Raw genomic sequence first — 24,253 nt, forward strand, 5'->3', positions numbered from 1 at the left:
TTTAATTAATTTTATGTTTGTTGAAAATATATCTAATTATTCCATCATTTGGGCCAAATTAGAAATATTTGCTTATTTTTAATTTTTAATTTTTTTCACAATTTGGGCCTATTTAGAAATTCTTTTTTTATTTTTTAATTTTTAAATTTTTCATCATTTGGGTCAATTTAGAAATATTTTCTTTTTTTTTAATTTCTAAATTTTCCACCATTTGGGCTTATTTAGAAACTTCCCCTCTTTTTTTTTCTTTCTTGGAAGGAAAATAATATGAAAATTATTTTTATTGAAATTTTATCTAAATTATTCCACCATTTAGGACAATTTTAGAGAAAAAATTTTTTACCTAGACATTTTTTAAGAATTTACCATTTGAAATTTTTAAAAATCTCATCCTTGGATAATTATCAAATATTTTCAACCAAAATTTTTATTTGGAAAAGAATACAATTACTTTTATTGAAATTTCATCTAAAATATTCCACCATTTGGGATAAATTTAGATAAAATTTTTTACTTAAAGATTTCTTAGGAATTTACCATTTGAAATTTCTAAAAATCTCATCCTTGGGTAATTTGTATTTAATTCCAAAATTTTTATATTTTTATGTTTTTTTATATTTTTTGGTTTGAAAATAAACATTAATTATTAATATTGAAACTTTATCTAAATTATTCCACCATTTGTGACAAATTTAGATAGAATTTCTCACCTAAGAATTTTATAAAAATTTACCATTTGAAATTTCTATAAATTTCATCATTGGATAATTAACATTTATTTTCAAATTTTTTTAATTATTTTTTATCTTTTTCTAAATTTAATCATGCAAAAAATACTCTTAAAAATAAACAAACACATAAATAAAAAAATAAAAATAAAAAATACCAAAAAAATACAAAAAAAAAACACATAACGGCTCGGCTAGAGGGTTGGCGCAGCTCGGCTCCAAACAAAAAAAATGACTCGTAGGTGCGGCTCAGGAGTAAATTGGCTCGGTTTGGCTCGACAGCAAGGTCTACGGAGTGGGTCGAAGTGGGTCGCGCTATAGGTCAGGTCGCCTAAGTGGAAACGCGCAAATCCTGGACTCTTTTAAATGCCAAAATGATGTCGTTTTGAAAAGGCTATAAAACCCAAGTTTCAACCCTCTACCTTATATTTCTCCTTCTCCCTTTTCCCTTCTTTTTTCCCCTTTTTTTCCCTTTCTCTCTCTCTACTCGGATGAACTCTGATTGAATCCTTCACCAGATTCTAGAAAACATTGTCAGAATCTAGGTTGGATTGTCGGATGGTCGCTAAAAAATTCAACCGTACCAAAATCTTTTACCAAATTCTAGAAAGCTTGCCAGAAAATTCAATCGACACCGAAAAATTCATCAAAAAATTCATCCAAAACTAAAAGTTTTTCGAAAATTTTTCAGAAATCTAGATTTTTCAGATTTCTTCCAAAAAACCCCTTTTGTTTTCTAAACCCAAAAATCTTTGATTTTTTTTTACAAATTTTTGCTTGTTGTGTTTTTTGACTTCTGCTATCTTATTTTTTATTTTCTGTGATTTAGCTCCTGATCATTACGGGCATATATAAAATGAAATCCAAGAGCCCTAAAATCAGATAGGATTTCAATCCCTTCTGAGTTTTAACTCTAAGCTTTAATCCAACTAAAACTCCTCAACCTAGTCCAACCCAATTTCAACCACCCTTTTTTTCTCTTTTTTAAAGCTTTTTCATTTTTTTTTATTTTTTTTAAAAAATAAATGTAGACCCTCGAATAGATTGGGGTGTCTACAATAGAGCTCAAGTCTAGAGCTCATGCATACAAATGAATATACAAAGTGTGTGCAAAGAGATATATCAATTAAACAACGTAAGAGAAAAATGAATAACAAAACCAAGGTAGGATGTTAACATGCAATTTTTTGCTTTCTTTAAAAGAATTAAAATGGAGGGAATTAAAATTAAATATAAATTAAAATCCAACAATTCAAATAACACATGATTAACTTTTGGCTTGACTCTTAAAAATTTTCCCAATAGAGTTGCTTAGCTGCTGTAACATATCGATTTGGAGACTTGATCGCTAAACATAAAAAATTTAAAAATCATGAAAAAACATAAGGAGTCACCACCAATATTTTTTAAGGTGTAATTGGCCACCTAAAAGTTTATCTTTTTAATAAAATAACGAAACGGGTTTAAAGTTTATTAAAAAGATGATTTTGGTCTACGAAAACAAGATCACGTTCAGGAGTCGATTACGCGTAGAGAAGGATTAGCACCCTATAGTGCCCATAGAATTAATATAAATTAATCATGTACTATTTATAATTCTGGATACAAATAGTTTTTTTATGAAATTTAATTATAATTCCTTTCATTTTTAAGAAATAAAATTAGTTTAAAAAATCTTTATTTAGGAACATTATAAAAATCTTCAAATTAAAGAAATACCTTCAAAGTCTCCAACATAAAGCCAGAATTCGTAGTCTTTTCATTTAAGATTTATCATAAAATGTTTTCAAAAAGAATAAAATAACACTCTTTGTAACTAATAATCATCGATGATTCTCTTATATTTATGCAGAATACTAACAATTATATTTCATAAAATGTTATTTTAATTTTATTTGTTCAAAATTAAAAATTTTTAAAATTTTTTATACAATAAAATAAAAATGAATAGTAATATAATTAATATTAAACATCCATAACTAGAGCAAACATATAAATATATGAATTATAAATCAGTACATTAATTTTAAAAATGAAACATATGCAAATGATGATCAAATATGAATTTAGAAATTGGGTCTTCAAATATAAAGAAGCCACCTAGACTCTCCAACTTTTAGGTAGAATTTGGGTGGACTTTTTACATTTAAAAATCCTGTCCTATTATTTTTATTATTTTATATTTTTATATATTTTTTTAACAAAATAAATTTATTTTAAGTTACGGATATGTATGAAAATTCTAAATAAAATAAAATTTCCTAAATACCCCACCATCTAGGCAGTATTAAAAAACAAATTATTTCATAAAAGGTTTTCATGTAAATTTTCAAAAACTTTCCTAAATATCCCAACATCTAGGTGGTATTTGAAAATTTATTTAATTTACTTGCATTACATTTATGATTAGATAAATATAATTATAATAAATTAAAATTAAAATTAAAATTTTAGCTATTTAATATATTTTGTCAAACATAAATTTATTATCAACAACTTCAAAATAATTAATTATGCATGCAAAAAATAAATAAATAAATAAACTAGAAACTAAATAAATTAAAATAAATTTACCATAATTTGGGTTCTAAACCCAATTCAATAGAAAGGGCTAAAGTAAATGGGCTAGTGGATCGGGCCTAGATCATAATGCAAGTTGGAACCTACTGAAAAAAATGGTAGGTTTGATAGGGAGCTGGGCTAGACAGCTGGTCAGGTCGAGTCATTTTAGTGGGCATGGATTGAATGATCTGGTTCATGGATCAAATCAATCCACCAATTTTTTTCATAAACTATAAAACAACTTTTTTTCTAATTTATTTCTATTCATTTTCTAAAAAAAACCTTTTATCTCTTTCTGGAAAACCAAACTTAATTCCAAAAGCTTTAGCCACCGCACAGATGTTACGTAATCATTGTTTGCCATTTACCGCTCCAGCTGTCAGAGCTCCTCGTACGTTGTCATTAAATCGTCAACCTTTTTCCAACATCATTCTTTTTGCGACACTGTTGCTTTTAGTGGCATTGATAACCTTTTTATTTTTTTATTTTTTCTCTCATTTATTTTTGTAAGTTGTGACTAATTTTTTTTTTCAAGTTAGCTTGGCACTAGTGGTTCCTCTTTATAGGGAGGACTGTGTTTTTTTGTTTTGATTTTTGGCTGGGTGCTTTTTGGTATTTTCTTGGTGATTTTTTGTTAGAGAATAGGTTTATGGCGATGATGAATTGGTTTTCTGGTTCAAAGGCTATTGAGTTGGTGTAGGGGATGAATGGCTTTTGGTTGATTAGAGCTTGCAAGGGCATGGTTGCATTGGTATGGATGAATGGTGAGGTTGGTGAAAGTGGTAGCTAAGGGCTATTGACATGTATACTTTTAAGGGTTTTAGGATGGAAGGATCGATGATAGGTGAATTGAGGGTTTTTTTTGTATTGAGAGGTTTTTTGTGTCTTAGAAAGGGCTGGTAGGCATGAAACTTGGGTCGATGGAGTCTTACGAAGGTTGTTAAGGAGGGCTATAGAGGAGGTTAGGTGAAATGATGACTGTTCAAGGTTGATTCCTATTAAGTTTAATAAGGTGTTGATAGAGAGGCCTTAACGGAATAGAAGGGCTAATGATGGCTTTAGGTAAGTGTTGACTGGGGTCTTGAAAAGAGGTTGATGAGTATGGGTTTAGTGAAGGGACAATGTTGAGGGGTGTTTGTACAGAGGCTATGAAGTGTAGGTTTTGGTTGAGAAAGATGGCGATGGTCGAATGGCTTTGGTCTGGTATGGGTGAAGAGGTTTAGTGCATACAAGGCTGGATAGCTTAGGTGTAAGGGCATGCAAAGGGTATGATGCTGGCGAAGGTGTTGAGGAGTGGCTATGAAGGTGCACTGGTACTAGGTTAGGGCAAGGGTCTTACGTGACTTGGTGATTAAGTTTGGGTTTAAGTTGGGTAAAGACCAGGTTCTAGTATCTGCTGGGACTGGGGCTGGGTGAAGTTGGATTGGTGCTTGAAAATGGTTTGGAACAGGCTGAAGGGTACCAAAAAGTCTTAGTGAGGTTTTAAAAATGGTGGCTATAATGCATGAGAGATACTGGTGCTGAGTTGAAAGCAAGGGTTTTGGGGGACAGTGTTAGGTTAAGGGTTCGTGTGGGGTGCTATATGTTGGGTTATAAGAGGCACTAGGAAGACTTGAGGAAAGGGCTGCTTAGGCCCTTATGGCTTGAGGGGATTATTGTACGAGAAGGCTTTAAGTGGAAAAATAAGGCTTGACCCCCTTTCCTCTGGTGTTTGGTCTCTTGGTTTTTAGTTTGTCAAATTTTTTGTTGCTTTGTAAGAAGAAATAGCTTTGGCTGCTTGTTGTGTAAAGCAGGTAGGGTGCTGGTGAGGGCTAGTCCTAGCCTAGTGCGTAAGGTAGTAGAGGGTGCACTATGCAAAACCGTAGTTGGCCTATTATGGAATGGTTGTCGGCCATTTTGTTTGTTATTTTTTTTCTTTTTTTGTAATTTAAATTTTTTATGCAATTTAATTTTTGTAATTAATTTTTATTATATATATTTTATAATTTGATTAATTAATTATATATATTTTTTAATTAATTAAATTAATCTTAAATAATAAAATAAAATTAAAAATAACTAATTCGGAGCAAGTTCGAACAAATTCAATTTAATGCTTAAACTGGCTCAAAAAATGTACAAATTGAGCTAAAAAAAATTCGATTAAACTAGCTTAAATAAAAACAATCAAATTGAGTCTGAAAAAAAGTTGAACTAATTCGAATTAATCAGGACAAAATTGAGTATCTACACCCATAATCAAAACCTTCTATAATTAGTGCACTCCCTTTAGGCGATGGGTTTTGTGTTTTTCTAAACCTTTCTTTCTCACGTAGCAAGGCAATCACATAATCCAACTTCAAAGTAGACTTACCCACTAACAAAGTCTGAACTAAAGGTCTATAAGACTTGTGCAAAGATGACAACAAAATTAAGGCATTCTCTTTATCTTCTTAACTCATTAGCACAAAACTACCAGCAATTGAGAAACCAACCTATTAAACTCATTAAAGTGATTAATGAAAACTTTAACCTTCATCCATCTTCAAACATAATCTGTTAGTCATAGTGTATTTGGATTGAGGGGGGAGGAACGAAAGGAAAGAAATGTAAAGAAATGTAAAGGAATGTAAAGGGAACAAAACCCGCTTCTCTTGTGTGGATAAATTTTTAATTTAAAAAAAAGAAAAGAGATGAAAACCAAATAACCTTTGGTTTCCCTTCTAAACCCAATTTTTTTAATACCCCAATTTAAAGGAAAAGCCAGGGAAAGGAAAGTTGAAAAATATTTTTTTTACAAAAAGACTGTTATGTCCAACTTTTTATTAATACTAAAAACCTAATAAAAAAACCTAAACAGATCATAATCATGCTATAATTTTTTTAAAACCATATCTTTTTTCAAGTAAGTTTCACATATCTTTTCTAATATAAAAATCTTTTATAATTTTTTGGTGATTTTATTTTGATGAATGGTTGAATATGAATAGATATATTTTTTAAGTTTATGAGATGACAGATTAGCTCAAAATCCATCAATGTATGTTTGTAAAATATTTTTTGTTTCACTTGATTAAAAACCATTGATATAGTAACAATTGTGAGGCCAGACAATATAGCAAACATATCATGATCTAGGAGTGCTCTAAAATCATAGGCAATGAAAGGTTATAATTGAAAAAAATTATTATAATTAATCATTTTCTTTCTTTTTCACTCTTTATCTAAACAATGGTTGTTAGAATTCCTTTCCTTTATTAATTTTAATTATCCAAACAAAGGTTACATGTTTCCTTTCTTTTCCTTTAAATTTCTTTTCCATTTTTTTCCTTTCCTTTCCTTTCTTTAGTAATATTTATCCAAACATAGCGTTAATGACTTCGAAGCGTAAATACCCTCAAGCTTATCTCACAAACTTTTTAGAGTACTCTCAATCAATACACTATACTTTACATTTGGAGCTAATGCCAATCTAATGTTACTAACAGCTTTTTTTTTTTTTAATTTTATGCCAGTTACTATAAGACATTCCTTCAGACTTACTAGTCTCTGATGCTTGATCCAACCCTTATTGTACTAATAAATCTTAAATCGTACTTTGCTATAACATAAAATTACTTTTTTCATCAAATAATAAATTTTCAAACTTAGGCATAAGCATACTAGACATACTTTCTTCAAACATATTGAAATTCTTATTTTAGATCTTTTGGGCTTGCTTTTCCTCTTTTTGAACCTTAAACCTTGAACTTCGCTCTAATACCACTTGTTAAAAAATCAATATGTACATGCAACATCCACACATAAAATAGCAAGCTCAAATCAAGACTAAGAACATACAAATATATATTTATTTCGGCCCAACTTAAAATGGCCTACTCCAAACTCAATTCACTAACAAATAAATTTTTACAACTGTGAGATTTTTGGAATGAGAATAGTCACTAAAAATTTCTTACTCAAAACTTAACTTAAAACTTAATTACGTCATTTTAATAGTCTACTCACTTAACTATTCTCTTGTATCTAACTATCTGAAATTATCAAACTAAAAAAAAATATCTTATTTATAATGGTGAAACCCCTTATAACTTCACTAAACTTCTGATATGAGATATAAAATAAATTTAAACTTTTATAACTTCACTTAACTTTTAATGTAGAATTATGAGATTAAAAGTAAATCCCAACAATATTTAAAATTATAAAACAAGTCATTTTTAATATTATTTAGGAATATTATATTAATTGGCCAAAAAAAATTATATTAAGATGTATAAAAAAATAATTGCGAGACTTAATTTTAAAAATTTATACAAAAGTACAATTTTTAGATTTTTAAAAATTAAATTCCTTCAAGCTAAAAATAAATAGATGTATTGTCTCTATATTTTTATTTTATGTTAAAAATATATCAATATATTAAAAGAGGAGAATGCTATATATTTAAAGTTAATTAAAAAAAGCTAAATTTATTAAAAATATAAAAAAAATAATGGAGGAATAATTTTATCATAATTTTTAAATAAAAAAAGTATTTGATAATTTCTCCTCTCAGCCAATCTGCAAAAGCACAAGCACTTTCCTAAAAGCTTTTGCAATCGACTTGAAAATTGCAATAAAAAAACAATTTTAGACCAAATTATATCATATTAGATATTGCGGAGCAGCCTAAATCTACATTTTTCAAGTCAACATACAAAACACTACACACGTCACTTCAAGGAATCATGTGCTTTATTATAAAAAAGACTTAATTAATATTATACTGGTTAGCTTTTCGTGTGTCCTACGATATTGTGTTTTTTTTTTTTTATTGGTTGAATTTACGTGTTAATGATTTTTCTTCCAAAAAATTTTAAATAAAAATTTTTAAGTGAAATTTATAAAATTTTTTATTAAAAATAAGTAAAAAATAAAGTTGATATATTAAAAATTTTTTTTTATATAAATTAAGTATATAAAATTTTAAAAAAATTTAAAATTTTTTTAAAAAACTTTGATATGTATATTTAGATAAATATTTTTAATAAAAATATTGATGAAATTTTATTTTTGAATAAATATTTATCAAATTTGAATTATAAATAATATTTTTAATAATTTTTTATATATTATTAATTTTTATATTAAATTTTATTAATTTAGTGATTTAAATTTTTTTATTAAAATTTTTATTGAATTATTTTTTTCAGAAAAAAATTTACAAATTTTACCTAAAAACCTTTATTTAAGTTTTGTCCACCTACATGATACTTATATTATTATGTTAGTTTGCAGGAGAGCATTGTAGAGGAGAAAGAAGATAGAAACATGTCAGTTAATGTGCTTGATCTTGAGCAAGATTATATCTCTTTCGATGCCACTCATTATAAGAAAATTTATTTCTTATCATTCAATTGGTTTATTTAGGTATTATCCCTTACGCAGCTTCATTTGAGACATTTTATTTTCGAAAGAGTTAATTGATTTTGTCGATGAAACTATTGCATGCCGCATGTACCATCTCTATGAGTGTTTGCCATTCTGGAACTGTTAATTTGTGTACTTTCTTGTTAGGTTAATGATGAAACAAGTGTTGAAGAAGAATTTTTGTATGGGTTTGGGATCTTTAGTTAAATTAAACTCTAAGTATATTCATCGGTTTATAAATATAGAAATTTTTGGATGATAAAATTCATAAATAGTAAATTTATGTAATTTAAATTTGATTTATAATTATTTATATTATTTAATAGTAAATATGAATTTAAATTTAAAATTTAAATGGCACGAAATATAAACTATATTTATTCATAATTAATCAAATTTATGAATACAATAAATTTATAAATATTTAAGTCATAAATAGTTAATTCATGTAACTTAAAAGAAATTATTTAATAATAATTTAAACATGCATGCAAGTGAATTTATACGTTAAATGAAATATTACTAAGAATAAATATCAAATATTAGTCAATATTTAAAAAAAAAAAACTGGTGTCAATCAAAGAAAAATTTGCAGATAAAAATAAATGTATGTTAGATAAAAGGAATTAATAGTTTTCAACTTTATCATTTTGTTTAAATAAATCCTTATAATTTTATTAGACTCCAATAATTACTTAATTTTTAATTTACACTTAAATAAGTTTTTAATTTTTAATTTATATTTAAATAAAATTTTAATTTATATCTAAATAAATATTTAATATTAATTATTTTTTATTTAAAATAATAATTTATTTGAATATAAATAAAAATAATAATAACTACAATAAAAATATATAAATTTATTTTAAAAATGCAAATTAACTTAGAATTTTTTTTAATATTTTAACCTAAATTGAATCTGTTAACGAATCGAACTACGCACTCAGGTTGGGTCTAGATATGATTTTTTAGACTCGGGGTCGATTTCTGCTCGGTCTGGGGCAGACCAACCCAGTTCATTTTACTCGATTTCCGAAAACCTGAAACTCTCTTCCTTGAGCCCTTGTCTCCCGAACTAGAAAGCGACACTACGCAGAGCTACGACTGTTCCAGCCGCCCTCTGTCACTTCGATCGGCCACAACTCACTCGTCCGCCCCCTTTCTCTCCCTGTTATGTCCACTTAAAAAAGGGAAATGTCTGATTATAGTAAAGCAGAGGTGAAAAGGTTGTTCATAGGAGCGGGTTGCAACAGAATAGTTAACAACGTTTCATGGGGTGCTTCTGATTTCGTGTCCTTCGGTGCCCAAAATGCTGTTGCTATTTTCTCTCCCAAGGTTCCCCCTTTGTCTTCTTTCTCCCCTTTTTCTCCTTTTACTTTTTTTTTTCTTCTTTTATCTTGGTTATTAATGAGCCTTTTCCTTTCTTCTTTTGTTATATATAGTCTGCGCAGATTTTGACGACACTTTCCGGTCACAAGGCAGCAGTGAACTGCACCCATTGGCTTCCAAGTAACAAGTTTGCATTCAAAGGTACGGTTTAAGATTGTTACTTTTTTTTTTTTCTGTGCAGAAGCGTATAGCTTTGTAGTTAATTAATTACCATTAAAAAAATGCGAACCTGTTTTGTTTGGTTTCTAGAATATGAAAAGGAAAAGGAAAAAAGAAATTTGGGTTTTGTACCTTGTTCATTTGGGTTTATGGATTTTCCGAGTTAGGTTTGATTTGCTACCAAATATTTGTTAAAAATTCAACCTTTTTGACTGTTTTATAAAGTTGGAGGCTAATTTTGAAGGATTTGAATATATTTTCCCCATTTTATCGGTCTAGTAATGAATGTTTTTCATCTGTTATTTGCAGCGAAACACTTAGAGCAGCATTATCTACTTTCTGGGGATGTTGATGGTGCTGTTATTCTATGGGAACTGTCTCTTGCTGACAATAAGGTATATACTCTTCAATTTTTTATTTTTTTTTTTGCTGTCTTAGTTAGAAAACAAAATAGAGTGAGTTACTGCAATGCCTTGGTGGTATTTTCAAATTATAGTATTGTTTGAAAGAAGTTAGTACAGTGAGTTTTCATTGGATCTTTTAGTTAGATTGTTTTATTTTTTATCTTCTTTTTGCCTTTTTTTACAGTGGAGGTATGTTTTACAACTGCCACAATCACATAAGAAGGGCATTACATGCATTACTGGATTCATGGTTTCTCAAAGTGATGCAATATTTGCTACTTCTTCTTCTGACGGCACTGTTTCCGTATGGGATTTTGTGTTTCCATCATCTTGTGGGGGTAAGTCTAATGTTTGACAAAACTTATTTCAACCATTTTGAATTTGGTGTCTTTGTTAATCAGAAGTTTTTACTGTTCTCCAGTTCTATAACTTGCTGCAATTGTAAAACTAGTTATTGCAAAAATTTCCCCATGTAGACACATGTTATCTTCCAATGTGCTTCAGAATTTAATTATGTCTTCTTTTTTTTTAAACTATTGAGTTTGATATTTGAGTCTATTGAGCTTTTATAACTTTAGGGTTTTGCCCTAGCGATAAGAGTTTGATATTTAAATCTATTTAGCTTTTATGGCTTTAGGGTTTTGACCTAGGTGAGCTAATAAAATCTACAGTCTTAACTGATGCGGATGAATGCTTATTTTTATTATTGAGTTTGGATATGTGCCAAGTAAGTGCTCTCTATTTGACAAGAGACACTATGCTGGATAATGTTTGACTTTAAGGATTTTTGCGGAAAGAGAAAAAGATTTTTGTTATCTCCTTTATCCTTAAGAAAAATTCATATGAGAGTCGTCCTAAAATGCTGCATAGATCAGCTATAAAACTGTCTTAAAGTGGCAAAAGAGATTTGAGGATTTGAAGCATGCTTGACATCTCAACTGCTAGTTGACATGTACAATCCATCTTGTTGTTTTAGGCAAATTGTTATCTAATAGTTAAGCAATATGATCTTCTTATGCAATGCGAGCATCAGGTTGATTTAATATCCTTATATGATTTTGAAAGGACTTTGGCTGTTCAAGTTCTATTCATGAATTAATTAGATGAATGGGCCTCACAAATCTGATTTCTTAAAAACTGGAATCAATTTGGTCCTCTAAAAAAAAAAATTGGTAGAGATAAGGGACAGAGAATAGGTTCTTTGAACTTTCCATTCCACTATTTTGATGTCTTGTTTCTGTTAAACAAGCATTAATTGGACCAAAAGATCATGGTTGCAATGCAGGATGCAACCAAGCTAGAGGCAGTGTCTTGTAGCATTCTCTTTGTATTGCTTCAATTATAATATTTTTTTTAGCATGTGGTTGCTGATAAATTTGGGTTCTATATAAATTTTTTGTTAATCAACCATTTATTATCATCTTAAAACAAATCATTGGACTGTAGTTAATTACCTTTGAAACCTTGATTTTTTTTCCCTCTAGGTGACTGTAAATTGTCATGTTTGGAAACTCTTTTTGTTGGCTCAAGACCAATGGTAACTCTATCACTTGCGCAACTGCCTGGAAATACAGGGCTTGTATCCCTGGCAATGGGGGGATTGGATAACAAGATATATCTTTATTGTGGGCAGAGGACAGGAAAGGTAACCCAACAGCTGCTTTTATCCATCTTCTTTTTTCGTGCATCAATTATTTTCTACTAATCTCAACTGAAATATGTTTTCAATCACAAACTGATAGAGTTTCAATATGTAAATCTTTTTTCTCCATTCTGCCTTATCTAGGGCCATGCCTTCTAAAAGGTGTCTAGATAGCCCAATAATTTTGGATATTTTTGAACCATGTGGTTTTTTATCTCCCTCAAATATTTTATGTGGCCTATAAATAATTTGGCTTTTATTTTTATATTTGCATGCCCAGTTTGTTTGTGCTTGTGAATTAAAAGGGCATACAGATTGGATCAGGAGTTTAGACTTCTCGTTACCTATATTCAGTGGTGAGGCCGATAGTATTCTACTTGTAAGTTCATCTCAGGACAAAGGTATACGCATATGGAAGTTGACTCTTCGAGGTTCTATAGCCAACACAGAGGGTACATATAGAAGAAGTGAAATAAGCCTGGCATCTTACATTGAAGGTCCTGTTTTTGTAGCTGGTTCATTCTCTTACCAAATATCTTTGGAATCTCTTCTAATTGGACATGAGGATTGGGTATATTCGGTACAGTGGCAACCACCTTCGGCAGCTGCTGAAGAAGGGATTGGCTTCTATCAACCCCAAAGCATTTTGTCTGCTTCAATGGATAAGACAATGATGATCTGGCAACCTGAGAGGAAAACTGGTATTTGGATAAATGTGGTCACTGTTGGGGAATTAAGCCATTGTGCTTTAGGTTTTTATGGTGGCCATTGGAGTCCAGATGCACGTTCTATCTTGGCACATGGGTATGGTGGATCATTCCATATGTGGAAAAATATTGGCGTTAGCACAGATAATTGGCAACCACAGAAGGTCCCTTCTGGACATTTTGCAGCTGTGACAGATATTGCATGGGCAAGGGGTGGTGAATACATGCTGTCAGTTAGTCATGATCAGGTAAGATGTTAACCATGTTTCAGAAGTAGGTTTATGAACTTTTATTCATGCTTTGAGTTCTCTTTTTGTAGTTAAATGGTAAATTGTAACATGCAAGATAATATAGTCGTCCAACTATCTATGTTTCCTTCCCTTGGTTCACATTTATATCTCTTTTGTGCATGTTGATTTAAGTGCATCTCCTTACTAACCTACCTTGCGTGGTCAGTCAATGCCTTGTTAGGGACAAGGTAAGTTCAAATCTGTTACATTTATTAAAAACTTAAATGCTTCAAACTAACACATAAAATCTGTGAGGAAAGTACTGCATTGGTACTTGCCAAGATACTTTTAAGTATGCTTGAAAGTATATGGAAGTAGATTAATAGCTTTAAGTTGAAACACTTTTTTTTTTGTCATTCAATGGAAAATAAACAAGTAATCAAGATTTTTGAGAAAAAGATATTGCAATGGTGTTTCCTGAAAGCATGTTCCTATTGGAGCACTTAATGTGTGTCCCCTTGGAAGACCATATCAGGGAGGAGAAATTGCTAATATTAGTTAAAAATGCCAGAAGAAAAGTCACCATCTTGTTACTTTCAAATCTCTTGTTTTGCATACTCATATGTGAGCTTTATTAACATTTTGTAGATACAAAAATCAAGTTGCATTTCTGGGTCCCTTTTGTAGTTAATTTATTTCAAAGAGTAGATGCTGATATTGATAGATACTAATGTACATTCCTTTGAATTTTTCACAAATATTAAATGGTCATATTGACACTTCAATCTCTCATTGCAGACAACTCGTATTTTTGCTCCATGGCAAAATCAAGATCCCCATTCTGATGGGGACTCCTGGAATGAAATTGCTAGGCCCCAAGTTCATGGGCATGATATTAATTGTGCAGCTATCATCCAAGGAAAAGGGAACCATCGTTTTGTCAGTGGAGCAGAGGAGAAAGTTGCGAGAGTGTTTGAAGCCCCTTTATCCTTCTTAAAGACACTGGATCATGCTACTTCAGAACAGTCTAGTTTTTCCGAAGACCTCCAAGCAGATGTCCAGGTCTTGGGTGCCAACATGTCTGCTCTTGGTCTGTCACAGAAACCTATTTATGTAACTGGTTAGTCTCTTCCAATTAACTTTACAATAGGCAATATGTGCATTCCATCTGAGATCCTTAGGATACCCACTTTTTACCCAAGATTATTATTTGATATCGAATAAATTTAAGTGCTGCATACTAGGTTTTTTTTTTTATTTTAGTTAGATGATGTGAACATGACATTTTTATTACATTTCAAATTATTAAAAATGTTTTTTCTTGATTTTTGACAATTGCCAAATCCCACAACTCAGTTCTTAGCTTCTAGAACAACAAATTCAATTCTTTTAACCTTCTCTTGACTTCCTAGTCTTTCCATTTCTCCTATGATACTAGGAGAAAATTGAAGAATAGTAAGCTATGGCTATGCCATGTAGCCTGCTATTTAATTGAGAGGCAAAGGGAGAAAGGTGCAATTACATGTTGGAAGCACTATTCTTATTGCCTGGTATGGCATCACAGAAAGCTAAGACACTTTTCTTGTACTTTTATATATATATATATATATTATATTTTATCAGATGACTGTGTGAACCAAACATAATTTTCACTGTCTTGCTTTCTAGTTTCTAGTGAATGATTTAGATTTTAATGGAGTTTCCTTCTATAAAGAGGAAAACCTTTGTTAGTTTACAGGTAGTTGGCATCTAATTTGGATACCCTAGTACCATTTTTGGTGCTTATGCCTTGAGAACCTTTTAAATGTAGACTAAATTAACATTTTGCTGTCCTACCGAAGCCAATATCTTGCTTTAAAGGGGAGAAAAACTGGAACGCAAGTATTTGGCACAGCTCTTTATTCTGGACAACTGCCCATTGACTGAAGCATTTGCTTCTGCTTTTCATACTGAACAACTGCCTGTGAACGCAAGTATTATGCAACACTAACACTTTTGTTATTGTTTTTGTTCTTGTTTCCTTTGTAAGGTGAAAGTTTCTTTCTTCGTTTATGTATGCACTGACCTAAGTTTATCTCTATCAGTTTTTGTGCATGAGTCTATATAAACAAATTATTTGACTGACAAATTTTCCTTGCAGCAACCCATGAGATCCCAGATAATGTAGGAAATGGTCTTGACACTCTTGAATCCATTCCTGATGCTGTTCCCGTTGTTTTAACTGAACCTCCAATTGAGGATCAACTTGCATGGCATACGCTATGGCCAGAAACGTACAAACTCTACGGTCATGGGAATGAGCTGTTTTCTTTATGTTGTGACCATGATGGCAAGCTCGTTGCTTCATCATGTAAGGTACATGTCTTTTTTACTGTTTGGTTTACTAGAAATTTAATTCCAATGAATTTGCTAGTAGTGGACTGTGTTTTGACATAATCTTGCCCCCATGTATGTTTCGAATCGACATCTCTTTTGACATTGGTTCTTAAATCGCAATGGTTACAAGACATGTGGGTGCTTATTTTGGGGACATTGTTATCTATGTTCATTTCAGAGAAAAACTCTGAGAAGCAGGCAGTTATTTCCCAGATGATGAGTTTACCTGGGGTGAATCTTGTGACAGTCATTCCGGAAAGAAAAAATGTTAAAAGTTAGAGAAACAGAATGGAAACATCATATTAACAAGTTTGGCAATATCTAAAGCATCATAAAACATTTAAGGAAAGAGATTTACATGCTAATTGAACTTTGGTAGGTTAATTTGGTATCTGGGAGATGTAAATGTCCTTGAAACTAGAGTGCTCTGTGATATTGATTTAGCAGTGCTGAAATGATTGACCATCAAACCAAGTCCTTTTTCAATTGTTTCTTATACCACTTATTTTGCAGGCCCAGTCAGCAACAGTAGCAGAAATATGGTTATGGCAGGTGGGTTCGTGGAAAGCTGTTGGTCGCTTGCAGTCTCACAGTTTAACAGTGACACAGATGGAGTTCTCTCATGATGACAATCTTCTTTTGATGGTCTCAAGGGATCGCCAGTTCTCCATTTTCCAAATCAATAAAACAGGTAGCCTAAGATCTAATTGTGTTATAATAATGTTTCATTTAGCTACTCTTTCTAGTTGGACCATCCCCAAATGAAGTGTGAGGAAGTATATCCATCTTCTCGTAGAAGGGAATTGTCACTGCAGTTGTGCCAAGAAGACATCTTTTAGCATCTTGTATACTTTTTATAGTCCAATAATCATCAAAATGAGGAGGGCAGTAGAAAACCATTATCCTACATTTTTATGCATATTTTCAGTGACTAAATAGAGGGGAATTAGAAATTCCATGGGGAATCAATAGAAAGTAATATTGCATTTATGGCTTTTCTGTTGTCATTTTTGCTCACTGTACAATGATTGAATGCTCCCTTTCTTACTTCATCTGCTGTTAAAATCGTCTGGTTTATCTGATGCCTTAGGCACTGGTGAAATTGATTACAATCTTTTGGCAAGGCAGGAGGCCCATAAAAGAATAATATGGGCATGTTCTTGGAACCCCTTTGGTCATGAATTTGCAACAGGTTCTAGGGACAAGACGGTGAAGATTTGGGCTGTGGAAAAAGCATCCTTAGTTAAGCAGCTTCTAACATTGCCGCAGTTCAACAGCAGTGTCACTGCCCTCTCTTGGGCTGGTCTTGACCGACAGCAAAATCAGGGGATTCTTGCAGTTGGAATGGAGAGTGGACTCCTTCAACTTTGGAGCCTTCAAGTTGAGAAAACTGATGGTAGCATTCAAACATCTGGTGTGACAGCTGCTCTAATCATTCAGCTTGATCCTTTCATGAGCCATGCTTCTGCAGTTAACCGATTGGCCTGGAGGAACCGTGAGAATAACGAAAATTGCAGAAGCCTCCAGCTTGCTTCTTGTGGGGCTGATCATTGTGTGAGGTTGTATGAGGTAATTGTTGACTAATGCGATAATTATTTTGTACTATTAGGTATTTTTTTTTTCCTCAAATCAAATACAACATAGCTATTCCTATGTCTTTAGATTTTATTCATATATCTATTTATTGTCTCATCCACTTGAAAGTTGAAACATGTATGCTTCCTTTGTCAAACATAGGTATTGTCAATGAGGTCTGCTATGTCGTATTAAATATTGGTAATTTATATGAAAATTATATGTTACAGTTTGAGTGGACACATGCAATATGAAATATATATTTTTATTTTTAGTAAATTTATATGTAAAATTTATTAAAATTTAACATGTTTTTGAAATTAAAAACCAATTTTGTAGTAATTCATGATTACACGTGTCTTGGAAAAAATATATATATATATATATGTATATGTGGACATCCCGGTCTTCTAACCAATCATATTAGGAATTAAACTCAAATTTGTTTATTATACTATCAATTAATATTTAATTTATCATTATATTTTAATTTTATTGAACTTTATGATCGTATTTTTAAATGTATTGATTTTTTACATAAAATAACAGAATTGATAGAAGAATTTGTATCAACTGAATATTCCGTGTGAAACATTTTAATTTCATTATATTTTTGTAACAAAATAACAAAATGAAAGTCAAATAGCAAAATTTGACATTTGAATTAATAAAATATTTTTTAAAAGATTTTTTAATCCAAAATGGATAAATTTTTTTTTAAAGAAAGGACAAATATTCAATAAATTTGAAGTATATTGACAAAATTTAATAATGAATGATGGTAATAGTGATAATTTCACCTTAATATAAAGGTATCGAATGGATTGGGTGATCCTTGACACAACATGATTTTGTACGATATGAATTATGTTTACATAATTTATTGTTTAATAATAGTGTTAGGCCAAACATAATATATATATATATATATATGTGTGTGTGTGTGCACGCGTGTATGTGTATCTACGTGTGCATTAGATTAAAAGATTTTAATTTTATGGATTAAAGGTGAAATGTCCATTGGCATAGTAAGACACGTAAGTCTAGATATGTTAGATTAGCCCATAACTGTTATAAGTGGGGCTTTTGTTCTTTGAGTATATTCATATTATTTTTATATTGCAACAAAATTATGCATATTTTTTATATTTTGTTGGTAATTTATAAAAAAAAAAAGTTATATTAAATATATTTACTTGTTAAATATTTAGATTCTTAATAGACAAATTATATTTAATTAGTGATTAGCAAAAATAAAATGATAAAAATAAATTAAGACTTCAAGTTAAATACAAATTTAATTAACAAAGTAAATTACTTTAGAATAAAAGGTATAAAATAAATGTCCAAAACAAAACACATTATATAAGTGAAGTATCAAATAATGAGAATGAAAAATAAAATAAAAATATTGAGTTTTATAATTTTTTTATACATGTGTATGTGTAGTTTTTTTTTTTTTTTAAATATTAGGATTGTAATTTTAATATTTTTATCTAAAGAATTTATTATCTATGCCTATGGATGTAGATATTTTGTCAAACCACATAAATTATGTATTCTTTTTATTTTATTTTACTTTTATTTATCTCTAGTATATAATTTTTAATAATAATAGATAAATTTTGTAAAAAATAATTAAAAATTTTAAAAAACTATTAATGTGTTGTGCTTGGTCTATCTCCACACAAAAAATAGTATCATATTTGATACAGCATAACTCATAAAAGTTACGAGTCATGTATTATATTAAATCGTACCCTTAATTTTTACATGCCATATTAGTATTACTAATTTAAAAATAGTGTTAGATCGATACAATTTATTAACACATAAATTAATATTTAAAGGGACAATCTAACTTAACATGGTAAATTTGACATCTCTACCTTAATCACATCATATGATATAAATGAAACTTGAGAAAGATAGCCGTTATCTAATATTTATTTAAAATTTACAAATAAGTTATACACTACCAAAAGTCCGCATGTGACAAGAAATTATAATAAATAAATTTGTAGTTTTTTTAATATTTGTAGTTGTAATATGTTATATATATATATATATATATATTTCTATGAGATTTTTATCGCTTTAAGAAATTAATTTTGTAAAGATGTGCCTGCCTATTTTAGGATAGGTACAAAATCAAGTAAATCTTGAAAGATCTTGGACCCTTTTCTATTACTAATCTTGAAGAAATTAATTCTAAATATACTCTCTTTTTTTTTGACATTTTTTAAAAAATTATTTTGGTATTTTCTCTTCACGCTCCTTTTACTTTCAAACTTTCGGATTTGTAAATCCGAAAGTTTTTAATAATTCTCAAATTTACAAATTTAAAAAACCCTTAAAACCTTTTAGAATTGTACATTTGAAAATTTTTAAAAACTTTCGAATTTGTATTTTCAAAGGGATTTAAAAGTTTTTAGATTAGCATATTTGAAAGTTTAAAAGTTTTTGTAAGATATTTTCTCTCAATTATTTTTTTTCAAACCTAAATATAATTTATCAATATTATCAAATTAATATTCAATATTATTAAATTAATATTAATTAAAATTAAATTTTATATTATATTCTTAATTTTTATCAATTAATAACTTTTATAATAAATTATAAGGGTAAAATAAACTTTTAAACTTATTTCATTTATATCTTTAAACTAACCAAATTTCATCCTCTATTCCATTCTAATAAATTAAATTTCATAATATATATATATATTCTATTCTTCTTATTTTCTATTTGAACAAAATACCAATTTCATTGTCCCTTTATTTCATCCCGCAAACCAAATAATATTAAACATATTAATATTAATTCATCCTCTATTCCATTCTAATAAATCAAATCTCATAATATATATTCTATTCTTCTTATTTTCTATTTGAGCAAAATGCCAATTTTATTGTCCCTTTATTTCATTCCGCAAACCAAATATGGTACAAACATATTCATCCGCCCAACCTCTGGATTTTGCACATTTGAATGACCATTATAGTTTATAGGAATTATAATTACTACACTAACACGTAGAATCGGTGATGCCAACGAAATCAAGAAAATCTTTGGTGCAATTTCAAGAATCTTATGTGAACCATAAAAGCTTGAAAAGATTTATTCATGTCTGTTTTGCCTATCTTTACTGAATCCGTAGTTATCCCAATTTCTCTTTATACTCCTCACTACATGATAACTCAATGTGCAGACCGTGGAGGTTCATGCCGTAAACCAAAATCAAACGCTTGGATCAAATGATGATAACTTTTCATCACCACCTTTAGATTCTGACGCAACCTCAAGATTAGATGATATATAAATCTTGATATGTGCCATTCTTTTTAATTTCTTCAAGTACATCAATAATTAGAGGGAATAGACACATCATATTCACACATTCAAAAGCGACCCACAATGAGATCTCCAATGAGTATCAGCAGTTCTTTTAATTATTGTTTCTTAGTTCAATCCTCTCTCTCTTTAAAGCTAATAATTAATTAATAATTCCATAACTTCTTGTGCTTGTTTTTCTTTAAGCTTGTTCTGATGCTTACAAGAAGCCCCAATCATATTTAACAAGCCAGAAATTGATTCAAAGAATTCATTAATAACAAAATGATTCTTGGCAACAAATATGAGTCCCAATTGCAATTGATAAACGAAGCAATGAACATAGTATGCACAACTTTTTCCTTCATAATAAGAGTTTTCAAACCATTAAACTCACTTTGCACGTTACTAGCTCCATCGTAACCTTGCCCTTGAATTCTTGATGAAATGAGTCAATGTTCTGAAAGCATATAATCAAAGGCAACTTTAAGTGATGTGGCTGATGTATCAGTAACATAAGTAAGTCCAATAAATTGCTCTATAACAAAGCCTCTTCGGACGACATAACGCAAGACCAAGGCCATTTTCTCTTTACAAAACACATCTCGAGATTATCAACTAAAGTCTCAAAATATCATCTCCAAGATCTTCAATTATAGCATTGGTAGTACATTTTGCAGCAACATGTACAATGTCTTTTTAATTGAAGGAACAACAATTTGTTGATTATTAAGAGCATTTTTCAATATAACATTACTTATTTTTAGATTTCGTTCTGCATAAAAATATAGAAGTTCAAGGAAAATCCCCTTATTACTTGAATCTTTCTATTCGTCATGACAACGAAAAGGCAAACTTTGTCATAAGAGGAATCTTGCACGATCAACAGATACATTCAATCAAGTTCTATACTTATTCTTTTGAAGCTTTGTTTGGCTATGAAAAGCAAAACTGCTGGATTGAGATGCTTTAATAAATTTTGGTATTTTTAAACAACTAATTTGTGAGCACTTCCAGTATCCTGACCACTGAATCATGGTTTTTGTTTTTTTTTTTTTTATTCCAAGTGTTAAATCCTCTAATGATTCAACATCAAAACTAAGCAAAGAACAACACAAACAAAAGCTTGTCTCTTCCTTCATACTATATTCTAAACGCTGGATTAAATTGACGCAATCTACCTCCAATTTCTCTTTGTGAAAAATTATGAAGGTTGACAAGGTCCTTTTTGAAGGTATGTTCGTCTGATTTCATCATGATTATTTGGATGGTAACTATCAATTGGTGGTTGTTCTACATGATTGGCTGGAAAAACATTCAAATCTAACTCAACCCTTGTTTGGAACTTTGAGATTTTGGACTAGAACTAGAAAGAGTATTACTAATTCTAGCTTGTTTTTGGTTCACTGACTCAAATGATTGCGGAGTACTAGATTCGGTAAAGGAGCAGTAGCACCTTGTTTTTTGAAATATCATAACATAATTACTGTTAATAAAGAATAGTATAAATCAAATTAGCACAAATTCCATTTAATCATACTGGATATATTGTTTTGCCAAAAATATTGATCATATATGATTTTCTCCACAATATTGAAGTACAATTGATAAATTATACCTAATTATGATCAAGTATTGATTCTTTTAAGGTATAAATATAATAGGTGAATTTAAGACTATCTTTAGCACCTCAAAAAAGGTCACGCAAAAACAAAGAGATATGGATGAAGATAATTTGTCCAAACACTGCTTAAATCTATGTGAAAGACATGATACTACAAACAGAGAAAACAGATCGAGCAAATAGTCATTTTCTAATTAAATGTTGGACAAAACATGAGAGGTTGGTGTAACTTTGGAAGATTGAAGAGTAAGTGCAACTATAAATAAGTCAGTGCTTAAAACATGAAGAGCAACAAGGAGACGTGAAAACTTTAATTAAGCAAAACCTAAAGTATTGCTTGAATTGAAATGAAGTATATAGGAAGGAAACAAAATAATCATAAATTATTTGACAAAAATAACAGACCAAGCAAAGAAGGTGCTAAAGGGAAAGATAAGAAGAGATGAGAGTAAGAGTAACGAAGGTTGTTTGTTTAGGGGAATTAGGGGCTTTTCGATTTAACTTTTTTTTTTTTTTTTTTTAATTTGGGTTTAGGGTACTACTTTAATATGAGTAGGTACTACTTTATTGAATTTTATTTTCTATTTGGAATTAAACACCTCAAAATAATTGAGTTTTATTTTTTCATTAAATATTTTACTTTTGTTTTGAATGTAATTTAGAAGGAAAAGCTAAACAATTGGTGAAAAAATGGGTACCTAAAAGATAAGTCATTTCTGCCGGTACTTATAAATGCCGGGGAAAGACCAAAAAGTGCCAATTTTACCATTGCTAGTAGTATTTTGACTATTGATTGACCGCCGATTGAATGCCAGCTAAGTGAGTGCCAGTATAAACTTTTCGACGATCAAGCCACATAGATCAAAATTGGACATGTACTCGCCGGCCTGACTTCAGTACTTTAAATTATTGTTATAAGTAAAAAATTTTTAAAGACATTTTAAAGTACCAATAAAAATTATGTTTTACTTAAATTTTTTTATATTTATTAAGTGAGTTATATTAACACTTAAAATCATTTTTAAAAGTCTGAATTTATATTTTAAAAAATAATTTTCATATTTCTAATATTTATGCCTAATGAAATTAGAAAACAATTTATACCAATTATAAGCCTTCTTTTTCCTAATTTTAATAGAGAATGAAGGTTTGGCAATGCAATTCCTTTTAGTGGACCAAAAGCAATATAATTTGTAGGCAATGCAATTAGATAAAACCTGATACTATATTTCTACTTTTCCCGTTTTCCTTTTGCATCATTACCAATCCCATTACAAATGGCATTGTAATTAAAAATTACAACCTATCAAAATATCAATGAACATCATTATAAAGTATAACAAAACTCAAGTATCAATTTCAAAGTATAATAGTTTAATGTAATTAATTAAAACATAATAGAACTAAGGAATTGATCCTCAAAGCTATCGCAACACCAAAAAATTAGCAGAATAAAAATTATCAATGATAATGCGGTAACATCATCGTCAAAGTATAATAGTGTAATGTAATTAAAAGATAATAGTGAACATCATTTTAAAGTATAACTAAACTACCAAATTTATCTTCAAAGCTATCAAAATACCAAAAAGTTATTAAAATACCAATTATCAACAATAATGTGATAGCATTATCCTCAAAGATTCCATATTTTTTTAGTTACACGTACTGATCCCAATGAACTTGATGCATTGGAAACCTATAATATAAAACAATTTTTAGATTATTTCAATTGATAAACAGTATTGTGATCATCCTATATCATATATATTCCATAGTTTGCTTATGTTGTTTTATAGATCTATTACTAAAAATAAGGAGACTAGAATTTCACCAAGTATTCCCTTTTCAACCTATTACTACATTAGAAGGTTATTGAACAATCAACCAACTAAATGTATATTAAAAACAACAATTGCTATTTGAGTTCATCACTTTCTTTCAATAATCTAGGTCAAACAAAGCTGATGAATTAAAGAAATTTAAGTAATTGTAGTAACTACCTCCAAGACTGGTATTAGCAAATAATCTCTATTGTACCTAGAGCAAATAACTATTATTTACTAATAAATAATACTACTTATTATTGTTACCAGTCTACTACCCATTGGTATAGAAGCTGAGCTG

At 29.7% G+C, this 24,253-nt stretch overlaps 1 protein-coding gene across 1 annotated transcript; it reads left to right on the forward strand.

Annotated features, from left to right (window-relative positions):
- Positions 1–9,677: 9,677 nt before the first annotated feature.
- Positions 9,678–17,408, forward strand: LOC111282108 (elongator complex protein 2-like). Its single transcript, XM_022870059.2, has 10 exons — positions 9,678–10,019; positions 10,127–10,214; positions 10,542–10,627; positions 10,821–10,974; positions 12,121–12,281; positions 12,559–13,233; positions 14,014–14,335; positions 15,356–15,570; positions 16,105–16,282; positions 16,682–17,408. The coding sequence occupies exons 1-10, from the start codon at positions 9,879–9,881 to the stop codon at positions 17,173–17,175; spliced, it is 2,514 nt and encodes an 837-aa protein (XP_022725794.2). The 5' UTR covers positions 9,678–9,878; the 3' UTR covers positions 17,176–17,408.
- The last annotated feature ends 6,845 nt before the right edge of the window (positions 17,409–24,253 follow it).

This window comes from Durio zibethinus, chromosome 5 (genome assembly GCF_047325235.1).
Source record: "Durio zibethinus cultivar Kanyao isolate XHJ-2024 chromosome 5, ASM4732523v1, whole genome shotgun sequence".
Classification (NCBI taxonomy): domain Eukaryota; kingdom Viridiplantae; phylum Streptophyta; class Magnoliopsida; order Malvales; family Malvaceae; genus Durio; species Durio zibethinus.